This window comes from Oncorhynchus kisutch, linkage group LG25, assembly GCF_002021735.2.
Source record: "Oncorhynchus kisutch isolate 150728-3 linkage group LG25, Okis_V2, whole genome shotgun sequence".
Classification (NCBI taxonomy): Eukaryota; Metazoa; Chordata; class Actinopteri; order Salmoniformes; family Salmonidae; genus Oncorhynchus; species Oncorhynchus kisutch.
The window spans coordinates 31,538,505-31,553,475 of NC_034198.2; the positions used below are offsets into that span (position 1 = coordinate 31,538,505).

The following is a 14,971-nucleotide window of genomic DNA, read 5'->3' on the forward strand; positions in this document are numbered from 1 at the left end:
TCCCGAGTTCCACACTGCCCCTGGCAGAAATGCCAGGACAAGAACTGTTCGTCAGGAGCTTCATGAAATGGGTTTCTTAACGCTACAGCATACAATGACATTCTAGACGATTCTGTGCTTCCAACTTTGTGGTAACAGTTTGGGGAAGGCCCTTTCCTGTGTCTGCATGACAATGCCCCGATGCACAAAGTGAGGTCCACACAGAAATGGTTGGTCGAGATCGTTGTGGAATAACTTGACTAGCCTGCACAGAGCCCTGACCTAAACCCCATTGAACACCTTTGAGATGAATTGGAACGCCGACTGCGAGCCAGGCCTAATCGCCCAACATCAGTGCCCGACCTCACTAATGCTTTTGTGGCTGAATGGAAGCAAGTCCCTCCAGCAATGTTCCAACATCTAGTAGAAAGACTTCCCAGAAGAGTGGAGGCTGTTATAGCAGCAAAGGGGGACCAACTCCATATTAATGGCCATGATTTTGGAATGAGATGTTCGACGAGCAGGTCTCTACATACCTTTGACCATGTATTGTACTTCATTGATCCCGAAAGTCTGTCCTAAGCAGATACGAACAAATATAATATAATCTAAACTGTCTCACTCTCACCTCTCACAGGCACGTCAATAATGACAATTCAATGATGTTGATATTTGGTTCTCTTCTGTTTTCGGTCTTTCCACAGAGTCGTGGTTCCCTGGACCACAGAGGAACCACTCCCTCTAACAAGCAGTTCACTCCAGGTACAAATTAGACCTAACTTGTATGTAAATAACAAGCCCATCATAGACCTATTTTTGAATCCTGAACCCTTATAAAATGAGTCTATAAACACATCAATAGGTTAACCATCTCCAAATGATAAGTTTCAATGTTGTTCTTTTTGTACAGTAACAATGCTGATGCAGACATGTATAGTAGTTTCTGATGCCCCTTCTGCCATTTGACTAATGATTTGTTGAGAGTAGTATACTATGCAAATTCAGGCAAATTTTGCATGAAGTGCACTTTTATCTAGTTATCTAGTGGGCCTCTCTGTTATGTGTGCTAAAGCGCTTGAAAAAGGGGTTATCACAATTGACTTCACAATTCATGTAATATTTAGTCATTTGTTGAGGGCCCACATACTCGTTCTCTAGTATTTTATTTGTTGAACTTTATATGAAATATTGTATTTACTGTGGAATGTTGATTATGATGTTTCCCACCAGGAGGCACCAGATCCATGTCTCTGAAGAGACTCAGACAGCCAGACTTGGAGGAGAGAAACAGAGGAAGAGGAGAGGACATGGCTAATAAGAGACTTCATCCAGAGGACTATAACCCAGACCCTATCAGTACCTGTTGCCCAACCGATGGAACAGCCAGGTGAGGGGGTAAACATTTAATTCAATGCAACTGTATTTGTCCCCTTCAGCAATTACTATTAGGGCTAACTTTGTATGCCGTGTAGTAGCTGGAAATGACTACAGAAAGAAAGATGGACGATGGAGTGAACCTTATATTTTGGCTTATGATCATTTAGATAATTGTGCTAACTAAGCTCATAAGGCCTTCTACAAGGATCAATGAATATAATATCATCAATTGAAAAGCCAGAAATGTTACTGATTGTGATCTCTGTAACGCCTGGTTTGTGATGGCTAAGTGCTCTGTTATGAATACATTTGATTTAATTTGACCCTTTACTCCTAGTTCTAAAATGTCCACCAGCCCCAACCCATCCTACCTGAAGAAAGTCTTCATGAAGAACAATCTGAGCTCAAGTCCTACTCTAAGGTTGAAGGAGAGTCTCACCCCTAAGAAGACAGAGGAAGGGATGGAGAGAGACAGGAGTACTTTCCCGACCTATCCACTCTCCACACCCAAACCTGCGAGGAAGCGCTGCACCGGCCATGGAAAGACGCCATGCTTCAATAATGTGAGGGAGAACGGCAACCCTCAGGCCGGATACAGGGGAATGAATCACCAATCTGGCAACCCAGCCAACCTGCCAGTCACAATCCTTAGTAGAGGAGAATGTAGTAGAGCTAAAGAGACCAGAGAGCGAGAGAGTGGAGGAAGAGAACCGACAGTTCGCCCCGACGGGAGAACCCCCAAACCCGACTCAAAATCTCAGAGCTCGGAGTCGAGCTGCCCTAGTTTTCGGTGCCATCACGCATTGGAAAAGAAGCGACACGTCTCTCGCCCACGTAGAACGTCTGCCTTGCCGGATGACCTGAATGACCTTTTCACCCCTGACCCCATAACCTCTAGCCTGTCTAGAGCAGCGATGACCTTTTCTCCCAGTCCCCAGAGAGGAGACAGGTCGCCCTCTGTACACAACAAGGTTCCTCTGTCTGTTGTGTTGGCTACTGTCAGTGATGCTAGTATGGGACCGGGGTCCCCCTATGTAACAAGCCCTAGAGAAATCCCCCCCAAATCCCGATCACAGCGAATCCCATGTCCCAAGATCTCTTCCTGTACGGACACTGCAATGGACCCCTGTAAGCTACTCCTGGACCCCAAAATCTTCTCCTCCTTTGTAAGGCTGGAGTTGAGCAGGAATGACTTGACTAAACTAGAGACCGGCTTGTACAGAGCCATCACCAGCACTGTATCTTCCTCAGGGAAGCCCTCGTCCCCTAAGGATGTCGCCTCAGGACCGAAAACCAGATCTTCTGGTATTGCTTCAGCAGAGTTGGTGTCAACTATGAATGAGAATGCCTACCTCAAGACTGAGTCCTCCGTTCTGAAAACGATCCCCCTCTCAGCCTCTGCAAAGTCCTCATCCTCATGGAAGGACAAGTCATTTAGCATGGAGACGGCAGACCTCAAAACCAGTCCCTTCTCAACCCTGGACCAACATGGACAAGGAAAGGAGGGTGAAGAGAGGAAGGAAGGAGACCAGAAGGTCCTTAAGAGTTTATCGTTCCTTGAGGAAGGAGAACAAAGAAGCAACAAGAACAATTCCCGTAAGAGTCTGGAGGGGGACCCTGTGGATGTGGAGTTGAGCCTAGGCCTCGACCTGAGCCTGGGGCTAGAGTTGGCGCTATCCCAGACCAGCAGCAGCAGTGACGAGGACCAGCTGCCGTCCCTGCAGCAGATCCTGGACCGTACCGCCTGGCCCCCAGACACCCCAGAAAAAGGAACCATCCCTGCACCCAGCATCCCCGTTGGGCTCCGACACCACAGCCAACCAGTAAGATGCAACTTTCTTAGGGTCGTGGTCAACAATGTTTTATTCACTTATTGTAATTTTCCAGTTTTGATGTAGGCCTAAATGGGGTCCAGTATAGCCACTATAACCAGTCTGTAAGGAGCTACTTTCTATAATGGCATTTATATGGTTTAGTTGTAACTTATTGTAGAAGGTTAGAAAGGTTCAAAGGACTAATTTGAAATGCCGTAAAACAGTGTACAAGTCGTCTCTAACAATGCTACAGTGTTTTACCTCAGTCTAAAAGGGTTGATAACGTTGACGTGATGTTTTCTCTGGCAGCCATCTTCATCTAAAGCCACCAGTTACAGGAACAACCTGGATGAGATGCTGAAGGAAAAGGAGGGCATTCAAAGGTATTGTTTATCATAAGGGACATTATAGTGCTATTTTCTCCATGTGGGTCTGGGAGATAGAGAAATCACTGCATTGCTTTAAAATGACAACGTACCATTTTTTAAAAATTTAATAAAAAAAATGTTTAACCAGGAAGGGCTCATTGAGATTTGAAATCTCTTTTTCAAGAGAGTCCTGGCCAAGATAGGCAGCGCCAAGTCATTACAAAAATTACAGACAGACAACATGAAAAACTACAAGTAATCTAATACAAACCATATAATTCACAAGAGTATAACAACATCATAAAACAGCAAATTCAAAAAAACATTGACAGGTCAAGGAATCAGTCTCAAGATCATTCATCAGTGATTTAAAAACATTGACAGGTCAGGGAATCAGTCTCAAAGTCCTTCATCAGTGATTTAAAAACATTGACAGGTCAGGGAATCAGTCTCAAAGTCCTTCATCAGTGATTTAAAAACATTGACAGGTCAGGGAATCAGTCTCAAAGTCCTTCATCAGTGATTTAAAAACATTGACAGGTCAGGGAATCAGTCTCAAAGTCCTTCATCAGTGATTTAAAAACATTGACAGGTCAGGGAATCAGTCTCAAAGTCCTTCATCAGTGATTTAAAAACATTGACAGGTCAGGGAATCAGTCTCAAAGTCCTTCATCAGTGATTTAAAAACATTGACAGGTCAGGGAATCAGTCTCAAAGTCCTTCATCAGTGATTTAAAAACATTGACAGGTCAGGGAATCAGTCTCAAAGTCCTTCATCAGTGATTTAAAAACATTGACAGGTCAGGGAATCAGTCTCAAAGTCCTTCATCAGTGATTTAAAAACATTGACAGGTCAGGGAATCAGTCTCAAAGTCCTTCATCAGTGATTTAAAAACATTGACAGGTCAGGGAATCAGTCTCAAAGTCCTTCATCAGTGATTTAAAAACATTGACAGGTCAGGGAATCAGTCTCAAAGTCCTTCATCAGTGATTTAAAAACATTGACAGGTCAGGGAATCAGTCTCAAAGTCCTTCATCAGTGATTTAAAAACATTGACAGGTCAGGGAATCAGTCTCAAAGTCCTTCATCAGTGATTTAAAAACATTGACAGGTCAGGGAATCAGTCTCAAAGTCCTTCATCAGTGATTTAAAAACATTGACAGGTCAGGGAATCAGTCTCAAAGTCCTTCATCAGTGATTTAAAAACATTGACAGGTCAGGGAATCAGTCTCAAAGTCCTTCATCAGTGATTTAAAAACATTGACAGGTCAGGGAATCAGTCTCAAGATCATTCATCAGTGATTTAAAAACATTGACAGGTCAGGGAATCAGTCTCAAAGTCCTTCATCAGTGATTTAAATACATTGACAGGTCAGGGAATCAGTCTCAAAGTCCTTCATCAGTGATTTAAAAACATTGACAGGTCAGGGAATCAGTCTCAAAGTCCTTCATCAGTGATTTAAATACATTGACAGGTCAGGGAATCAGTCTCAAAGTCCTTCATCAGTGATTTAAAAACATTGACAGGTCAGGGAATCAGTCTCAAAGTCCTTCATCAGTGATTTAAAAACACCAATCAGGACAAGTATTTTTGTAATGCGTTCCAAGACGATGATGCAGAGTACATTAAAGCCCTTTTACCAAATTCAGTTTGGACATTTGGAACAGTTAGCAGGATAAAGTCCAGCGAACGAAGAGACAACCCACCACATTTATGAACAATAAAAATGCCCAAATAAAATGGTAGTAAACCCAAAATGTCTTTGTAAATAAAAGTATACCAGTGACTGAGCCTACGAGTGACTAGAGAAGGCCAGCCAACCCTGGTATACAAAGTGCAGTGGTGCGTAAGGGTTTTGCAGTTTAAAATAAATCTCAATGCTCCATGGTAAAGGGTGTCAATTGATCTCAAACACTGAGTGGAAGCATTCATATATAAAATATCCCCATAGTCTAGTAAAGGCATAAATGTAGCTGATACGAGCCTCCTTCTGGCTTCAAAAGAAAAACAGGCCTTATTCCTAAAATAAAATCCCAACTTCAGCTTCAATTTTTTTGTAAGTTGTTGAATATGCAATTTAAGAGGCCATCATCAATTACAATTACAAGATATTTATGAGGTTACAGTCTCAATCTCATTGCCCTGACAGGTAGTAATAGGTGAAATGTTCAGAGATCTATTTCTTGCTTCAAAACACAAACACGATGGTGTTCGCCGTTTTGCTCTATGACCCCCACAAGTGTCGTCTGAAGGTAACCTGTACCATTTTAAAAAAGGAATGGAAGGATGAAGGTAGATTTGTGCCTACCCCAAAAGGGGTTAAATATGTGTAAAGAATATATACAGTGGGGAGAACAAGTATTTGAAACACTGCCGATTTTGCAGGTTTTCCTACTTAGAAAGCATGTAATTTCTGTCATTTTTATCATAGGTACACTTCAACTGTGAGAGACAGAATCTCAAACAAAAATCCAGAAAATCGCATTGTATGATTTTTATGTAATTAATTAGCATTTTATTGCATGACATAAGTATTTGATACATCAGAAAAGCAGAACTTAATATTTGGTACAGAAACCTTTGTTTGCTATTACAGAAATCATACGTTTCCTGTAGTTCTTGACCAGGTTTGCACACACTGCAACAGTGATTTTGGCCCACTCCTGCATACAGACAGATCCTTCAGGTTTCCAAAGCCTTCAGATTTCGGGGCTGTCACTGGGCAATACGTACTTTCAGCTCCCTTCAAAGATTTTCTATTGGGTTCAGGTCTGGAGACTGGCTAGGCCACTCCATGACCTTGAGATGCTTCTTACAAAGCCGCTCCTTAGTTGCCCTGGCTGTGTGTTTCGGGTCGTTGTCATGCTGGAAGACCCAGCCACGACCCATCTTCAATGCTCTTACTGAGGGAAGGAGGTTGTTGGCCAAGATCTCGCGATACATGGCCTCATCCATCCTCCCCTCAATACGGTGCAGTCGTCCTGTCCCCTTTACAGAAAAGCATCCCCAAAGAATGATGTTTCCACCTCCATGCTTCACGGTTGGGATGGTGTTCTTGGTTGTACTCATCCTTCTTCCTCCAAACACAGCGAGTGGAGTTTAGACCAAAAAGCTCTATTTTTGTCTCATCAGACCACATGACCTTCTCCCATTCCTCCTCTGGATCATCCAGATGTTCATTGGCAAACTTCAGACGGGCCTGGACATGCGCTGGCTTGAGCAGGGGGACCTTGCGTGCACTGCAGGATTTTAATCCATGACGGCGTAGTGTGTTACTAATGGTTTTCTTTGAGACTGTGGTCCCAGCTCTCTTCAGGTCATTGACCAGGTCATGCCGTGTAGTTCTGGGCTGATCCCTCACCTTCCTCATGATCATTGATGCCCCACGAGGTGAGATCTTGCATGGAGCCCCAGACCGAGGGTGATTGACCATCATCTTGATCTTAATAATAATAATTGCGCCAACAGTTGTTGCCTTCTCACCAAGCTGCTTGCCCATTGTCCTGTAGCCCATCCCAGCCTTGTGCAGGTGTACAATTTTATCCCTGATGTCCTTACACAGCTCACTGGTCTTGGCCATTGTGGAGAGGTTGGAGTCTGTTTGATTGAGTGTGTGGACAGGTGTCTTTTATACAGGTAACGAGTTCAAACAGGTGCAGTTAATACAGGTAATGAGTGGAGAACAGGAGGGCTTCTTAAAGAAAAACTAACAGGTCTGTGAGAGCAGGAATTCTTACTGGTTGGTAGGTGATCAAATATACTTATATCATGCAATAAAATGCAAATGAATTACTTTAAAATCATACAATGTGATTTTCTGGATTTTTGTTTTAGATTCCGTCTCTCACAGTTGAAGTGTACCTAATGATAAAAATTACAGACCTCTACATGCTTTGTAAGTAGGAAAACCTGCCAAATCGGCCGTGTATCAAATACTTGTTCTCCCCACTGTATATTTCCTGAGCTTTCTTATGTCTCTAGATATAGAGCAAACACTTGAAAACCTTGTTTCTCATTATTTACATTTTGACTGTCTTTTTCCCCATTTATGAATGTGTTTTTCGATGCGTTTCTCTGGGCTGTAGTAGTAAAGGCCAAATTCAATATTTTATCAAATATATATATTTTGTTAGTTACCTAAAAATTCTAAATCAAATAGCTAAATGATCCATAGTATGACCACCTTAAAACAATTCCATATGTCAGCTGAGAACCCCCCAATGGCTTAGACTTTAAGAATTAAACGAGTTCTATGTCATAACAATGTGTGCTATGTCGTGGTTATTCTCCCCAGGTCTAAGGAGATGGAAGCCAAGCTGCATCTCTCCTGTAAAGAGAAACTGCTGAGATTGGCTGAGGAAGAGGAGGAGGAGAACATTGAGGAGGCTATCTCGCAGCAGCAAAAGTAACTGCACGCACACATGCACCCACACACATACACTTAAAACATACAGTACCAGTCAAAAGTTTGGGGGTTTTCTTTATTTTGACTATTTTCTACATTGTAAAATAATAGTGAAGACATCAATACTATTATATAACACATATGGAATCATGTAGTAACCAAAAAGTGTTTAAAAAATCTAAATATTTTTGAAATTCTTCAAAGTAGCCACCATTTGCATTGATGCACACTCTTTGCACACTTTTGGCATTCTCTCAACCAGCTTCACGTGGAATGCCAACAGTTTTGAATGAGTTTCCACATATGATGAGCATTTGTCAGCTGCTTTTTCTTCACTCTGCAGTCTAACTCATCCCAAACCATCTAAATTGGGTTGAGGTTGGGTGATTGTGGAGGCCAGGTCATCTGATGCAGCACTTCATCACTCTCCTTCTTGGTCAAATATCCCGTACACAGCCTGGAGGTGTGTTTTGGGTCATTGTCCTGTTGAAAAACAAATGATAGTCGCACTAAGCACAAACCAGATGGGATGGCATATCGCTGCAGAATGCTGTGGTAGCCATGCTGGTTAAGTGTGCCTTGAATTAGCTGGTGACAGTGTCACCAGCAAAGCCCCATCCCACCTCTTCCTCCATGCTTCACGGTCGGAACCACACATGTGCAGATCATCCGTTCACCTACTCTGCGTCTCACAAAGACATGGCGGTTGGAAACAAAAATCAGACCACAGGACAGATTTCCACCAGTCTAATGTCCATTGCTCGTGTTTCTTGGCCCAAGCAAGTATGTTCTTCTTATTGGTGTCCTTTAGTAGTGTTTCCTTTGCAGAAATCGACCATGAAGTCCTGATTCACACAGTCTCCTCTGAACAGTTGATGTTGAGGTGTGTCTGTTACTTGAACTCTGTGAAACATTTATTTGGGCTGGTAACTCTAATGAACTTTGAGTCTTCCTTTCCTACTACTTTAAAGAATCTCAAATATAAAATATATTTTGATTTGTTTAACACTGTTGGTTACTACATGATTCCATGTGTGTTATTTCATAGTGTTGATGTCTTCACTATTATTCTACAATGTAGAAAATAGTCCAAATAAAGTCAACCTAGTACTTTTGACTGGTGCTGTACATCCATATAAACACCAAAGAGGAGCGTACAGAAAACAGAGTGCAGGTAGCCTAGAGGTTAACAGAGGTCGCTGGTTTGAATCCCTGAGCCGGGCAATGTGGGAAAATCTGCTGTTCTGTCCGTGAGCAAGGCACTTAACAACAACCGCTCTACGAGCGCCGATGACGTCGATTTAAGGCAGATAAATGCAGCGGACATCTTCTGTTGAACTGTCTAGGTACCCCATTTCCAGTTAGTCCTAGGAGCAGAGGTAACTACACACACACACAGACTAATAACCACAATCCCACACTTCCATGTGTGTATCTCTTGTCAACCCCAGGGATTTCCTGCAGCGTTTCTCGGTGTTGTCTAGTGCCATCCAGGACCTGCACCCCGGCGAAGCGGTGTTCAACCTGGACAACTTTGGGCGTCTCTTCAGCCAACACACACTGCAGCTGAGACGCTGTAACGTCACCCCGTGTGACACCACACAGAAAACAATCCTATGGTGAGGTGTGTGAGTGACTGAGAGGAAATGTTCAGTCCTCTCCTCTCTTGCCCCAATACCCCATCTCTGGTGTTTTTCCTCCCTCTCTCTCCCCTCTCTCTGGTGTGTGTTTTTCCCCTCTCTTTCTCTGGTGTGTTTTCCCCTCTCTCTCTCTGGTGTGTGTTTTTCCCCTCTCTCTCTCTCTCTCTCTGGTGTGTGTTTTCCCCTCTCTCTCTCTCTGGTGTGTGTTTTCCCCTCTCTCTCATCTCTCTGGTGTGTGTTTTTCCCTTCTCTCTCTCTGGTGTGTGTTTTTCCCCTCTCTCTCTCATCTCTCTCTCTGGTGTGTGTTTTCCCCCTCTCATCTCTCTGGTGTGTGTTTTTCCCCTCGCTCTCTCTCTCTGGTGTGTGTTTTTCCCCTCTCATCTCTCTGGTGTGTGTTTTTCCCCTCTCATCTCTCTGGTGTGTGTTTTTCCCCTCTCTCTCTCTGGTGTGTGTTTTTCCCCTCTCATCTCTCTGGTGTGTGTTTTTCCCCTCTCATCTCTCTGGTGTGTGTTTTTCCCCTCTCATCTCTCTGGTGTGTGTTTTTCCCCTCTCATCTCTCTGGTGTGTGTTTTTCCCCTCTCATCTCTCTGGTGTGTGTTTTTCCCCTCTCTCTCATCTCTCTGGTGTGTGTTTTTCCCCTCTCTCTCATCTCTCTGGTGTGTGTTTTTCCCCTCTCTCTCATCTCTCTGGTGTGTGTTTTTTCCCCTCTCATCTCTCTGGTGTGTGTTTTTCCCCTCTCATCTCTCTGGTGTGTGTTTTTCCCCTCTCTCTCTGGTGTGTGTTTTTCCCTTCTCTCTCTCTCTCTGGTGTGTGTTTTCCCCTCTCTCTCTCTCTCTCTCTATCTGGTGTGTGTTTTTCCCCTCTCTCTCTCTCTCTGGTGTGTGTTTTTCCCCTCTCATCTCTCTGGTGTGTGTTTTCCCCCTCTCATCTCTCTGGTGTGTGTTTTTCCCCTCTCTCTCTCTGGTGTGTGTTTTTCCCCTCTCTCTCTCTGGTGTGTGTTTTTCCCCCCTCTCTCTCTGGTGTGTGTTTTTCCCCTCTCTCTCTCTGGTGTGTGTTTTTCCCCTCTCTCTCTCTGGTGTGTGTTTTTCCCCTCTCTCTCTCTGGTGTGCGTTTTTCCCCTCTCTGGTGTGTGTTTTTCCCCTCTCTCTCATCTCTCTGGTGTGTGTTTTCCCTCTCTCTCATCTCTCTGGTGTGTGTTTTTCCCCTCTCATCTCTCTGGTGTGTGTTTTTCCCCTCTCATCTCTCTGGTGTGTGTTTTTCCCCTCTCATCTCTCTGGTGTGTGTTTTTCCCCTCTCTCTCTGGTGTGTGTTTTTCCCCTCTCATCTCTCTGGTGTGTGTTTTTCCCCTCTCTCTCTCTGGTGTGTGTTTTTCCCCTCTCATCTCTCTGGTGTGTGTTTTTCCCCTCTCATCTCTCTGGTGTGTGTTTTTCCCCTCATCTCTCTGGTGTGTGTTTTTCCCCTCTCATCTCTCTGGTGTGTGTTTTTCCCCTCTCTCTCTCTCTCTGGTGTGTGTTTTTCCTCTCTCTCTCTCTGGTGTGTGTTTTCCCCTCTCTCTCTCTCTCTGGTGTGTGTTTTCCCCTCTCTCTCATCTCTCTGGTGTGTGTTTTTCCCTTCTCTCTCTCTGGTGTGTGTTTTTCCCCTCTCTCTCTCATCTCTCTCTCTGGTGTGTGTTTTCCCCCTCTCATCTCTCTGGTGTGTGTTTTTCCCCTCGCTCTCTCTCTCTGGTGTGTGTTTTTCCCCTCTCATCTCTCTGGTGTGTGTTTTTCCCCTCTCATCTCTCTGGTGTGTGTTTTTCCCCTCTCTCTCTCTGGTGTGTGTTTTTCCCCTCTCATCTCTCTGGTGTGTGTTTTTCCCCTCTCATCTCTCTGGTGTGTGTTTTTCCCCTCTCATCTCTCTGGTGTGTGTTTTTCCCCTCTCATCTCTCTGGTGTGTGTTTTTCCCCTCTCATCTCTCTGGTGTGTGTTTTTCCCCTCTCATCTCTCTGGTGTGTGTTTTTCCCCTCTCTCTCATCTCTCTGGTGTGTGTTTTTCCCCTCTCTCTCATCTCTCTGGTGTGTGTTTTTCCCCTCTCTCTCATCTCTCTGGTGTGTGTTTTTTCCCCTCTCATCTCTCTGGTGTGTGTTTTTCCCCTCTCATCTCTCTGGTGTGTGTTTTTCCCCTCTCTCTCTGGTGTGTGTTTTTCCCTTCTCTCTCTCTCTCTGGTGTGTGTTTTCCCCTCTCTCTCTCTCTCTATCTGGTGTGTGTTTTTCCCCTCTCTCTCTCTCTCTGGTGTGTGTTTTTCCCCTCTCATCTCTCTGGTGTGTGTTTTCCCCCTCTCATCTCTCTGGTGTGTGTTTTTCCCCTCTCTCTCTCTGGTGTGTGTTTTTCCCCTCTCTCTCTCTGGTGTGTGTTTTTCCCCCCTCTCTCTCTGGTGTGTGTTTTTCCCCTCTCTCTCTCTGGTGTGTGTTTTTCCCCTCTCTCTCTCTGGTGTGCGTTTTTCCCCTCTCTGGTGTGTGTTTTTCCCCTCTCTCTCTGGTGTGTGTTTTCCCCCTCTCTCTCATCTCTCTGGTGTGTGTTTTCCCTCTCTCTCATCTCTCTGGTGTGTGTTTTTCCCCTCTCATCTCTCTGGTGTGTGTTTTTCCCCTCTCATCTCTCTGGTGTGTGTTTTTCCCCTCTCATCTCTCTGGTGTGTGTTTTTCCCCTCTCTCTCTGGTGTGTGTTTTTCCCCTCTCATCTCTCTGGTGTGTGTTTTTCCCCTCTCTCTCTGGTGTGTGTTTTTCCCCTCTCATCTCTCTGGTGTGTGTTTTTCCCCTCTCATCTCTCTGGTGTGTGTTTTTCCCCTCATCTCTCTGGTGTGTGTTTTTCCCCTCTCATCTCTCTGGTGTGTGTTTTTCCCCTCTCTCTCTCTCTCTGGTGTGTGTTTTTCCCCTCTCTCTCTCTCTCTGGTGTGTGTTTTCCCCTCTCTCTCTCTCTCTGGTGTGTGTTTTTCCCCTCTCTCTCTCTCTCTCTCTCTGGTGTGTGTTTTTCCCCTCTCTCTCTCTCTCTGGTGTGTGTTTTTCCCCCCCTCTCTCTCTCTCTCTCTGGTGTGTGTTTTTCCCCTCTCATCTCTCTGGTGTGTGTTTTCCCCCTCTCATCTCTCTGGTGTGTGTTTTTCCTCTCTCTCTCTCTGGTGTATGTTTTCCCCCTCTCTCTCTCTCTGGTGTGTGTTTTTCCCCTCTCATCTCTTTGGTGTGTGTTTTTCCCCTCATCTCTCTGGTGTGTGTTTTTCCCCTCTCATCTCTCTGGTGTGTGTTTTTCCCCTCTCATCTCTCTGGTGTGTGTTTTTCCCCTCTCATCTCTCTGGTGTGTGTTTTTCCCCTCTCTCTCTGGTGTGTGTTTTCCCCTCTCTCTCTCTCTCTCTGGTGTGTGTTTTTCCCCTCTCTCTCTCTCTCTGGTGTGTGTTTTTCCCCTCTCTCTCTCTCTCTGGTGTGTGTTTTCCCCTCTCATCTCTCTGGTGTGTGTTTTCCCCCTCTCATCTCTCTGGTGTGTGTTTTTCCCCTCTCTCTCTCTGGTGTGTGTTTTTCCCCTCTCTCTCTCTGGTGTGTGTTTTTCCCCTCTCTCTCTCTGGTGTGTGTTTTTCCCCTCTCTCTCTCTGGTGTGTGTTTTCCCCCCTCTCATCTCTCTGGTGTGTGTTTTTCCCCTCTCTCTCTCTGGTGTGTGTTTTTCCCCTCTCTCTCTCTGGTGTGCGTTTTTCCCCTCTCTCTCTCTGGTGTGCGTTTTTCCCCCCCTCTCTCTCTGGTGTGTGTTTTTCCCCTCTCATCTCTCTGGTGTGTGTTTTTCCCCCTCTCATCTCTCTGGTGTGTGTTTTTCCCCTCTCATCTCTCTGGTGTGTGTTTTTCCCCTCTCTCTCTGGTGTGTGTTTTCCCCTCTCATCTCTCTGGTGTGTGTTTTTCCCCTCTCTCTCTCTGGTGTGTGTTTTTCCCCTCATCTCTCTGGTGTGTATTTTCCCCTCTCATCTCTCTGGTGTGTGTTTTTCCCCTCATCTCTCTGGTGTGTGTTTTTCCCCTCTCATCTCTCTGGTGTGTGTTTTTCCCCTCTCTCTCTCTCTCTGGTGTGTGTTTTTCCTCTCTCTCTCTCTGGTGTGTGTTTTTCCCTTCTCTCTCTCTCTCTGGTGTGTGTTTTCCCCTCTCTCTCTCTCTCTCTCTCTGGTGTGTGTTTTTCCCCTCTCTCTCTCTCTCTCTCTGGTGTGTGTTTTTCCCCTCTCTCTCTCTCTCTCTCTCTCTGGTGTGTTTTTCCCCTCTCTCTCTCTCTCTCTCTGGTGTGTGTTTTTCCCCTCTCTCTCTCTCTCTCTCTGGTGTGTGTTTTTCCCCTCTCTCTCTCTCTCTCTGGTGTGTGTTTTTCCCCTCTCTCTCTCTCTCTCTGGTGTGTCTCTCTCTCTCTCTCTCTCTGGTGTGTGTTTTTCCCCTCTCTCTCTCTGGTGTGTGTTTTTCTCTCTCTCTCTCTGGTGTGTGTTTTTCCCTCTCTCTCTCTCTGGTGTGTTTTTTTTCCCTCTCTCTCTCTCTGGTGTGTCTCTCTCTCTCTGGTGTGTGTGTGTTTTTTCCCCTCTCTCTCTCTCTCTCTCTGGTGTGTGTTTTTCCCCTCTCTCTCTCTCTCTGGTGTGTGTTTTTCCCCTCTCTCTCTCTCTCTCTGGTGTGTGTTTTTCCCTCTCATCTCTCTGATGTGTGTTTTTCCCCTCTCTCTCTCTCTGGTGTGTGTTTTTCCCCTCTCTCTCTCTCTGGTGTGTGTTTTTCCCCCTCTCTCTCTCTGGTGTGTGTTTTTCCCCTCTCTCTCTCTGGTGTGTGTTTTTTCCCCCCTCTCTCTCTGGTGTATGTTTTTCCCCCTCTCTCTCTCTGGTGTGCGTTTTTCCCCCTCTCTCTCTGGTGTGTGTTTTTCCCCTCTCTCTCTCTGGTGTGTGTTTTCCCCCTCTCTCTCTGGTGTGTGTTTTCCCCCCTCTCTCTCATCTCTCTGGTGTGTGTTTTCCCCCTCTCTCTCTCTCTGGTGTGTTTTCCCCTCTCTCTACCATCTCCCATTCCCTCTGTGTCTCTCAGCTCCTCTCCAGACCAGTTCAGGACCCAGGTCAGTTCCCAGCTGTTCCAGAGAGCCTACTGCTCCTCCCCCTGTCCTCCCCAGGTGACCCGCTGGCTCTTCCAGGTACTACTCTACACCCCCTTTTACCTGTGCTAGACTAATCAGCTTGATTGATTTGTTTGTATAATTGCTTAATTTTAATTGATCAATGTATTAATGTCTCTCTCTCTCTCTCTGTGTTGGGTTGGTGGTACGCAACTCTTTTTTTGTGGGGAGGACTAACATTTTCTCTTTATTTAACTAGGCAAGTCAGTTAAGAACAAATTCTTATTTTCAATGACAGCCTAGGAACGGTGGGTCAA

The 14,971-nt window shown here is 45.2% G+C and overlaps 1 protein-coding gene across 7 annotated transcripts in view; it reads left to right on the top strand.

Moving 5' to 3' along the window:
* LOC109880195 (serine/arginine repetitive matrix protein 2) overlaps positions 1-14,971 on the top strand; it is a 42,218-nt gene that overhangs the window by 17,626 nt on the left and 9,621 nt on the right. For 6 of the 7 annotated variants that reach the window (XM_031804516.1, XM_031804518.1, XM_031804517.1 and 3 more), the window contains 7 exons: positions 684-741; positions 1,210-1,366; positions 1,694-3,179; positions 3,480-3,553; positions 7,835-7,945; positions 9,397-9,564; positions 14,630-14,732. In XM_031804516.1, the coding sequence (XP_031660376.1) occupies positions 684-741; positions 1,210-1,366; positions 1,694-3,179; positions 3,480-3,553; positions 7,835-7,945; positions 9,397-9,564; positions 14,630-14,732 (2,157 nt within the window). Of the gene's footprint in view, positions 1-461; positions 504-683; positions 742-1,209; positions 1,367-1,693; positions 3,180-3,479; positions 3,554-7,834; positions 7,946-9,396; positions 9,565-14,629; positions 14,733-14,971 lie in introns of those variants that run through there. The other variant, XM_031804520.1, reaches the window with a different exon arrangement.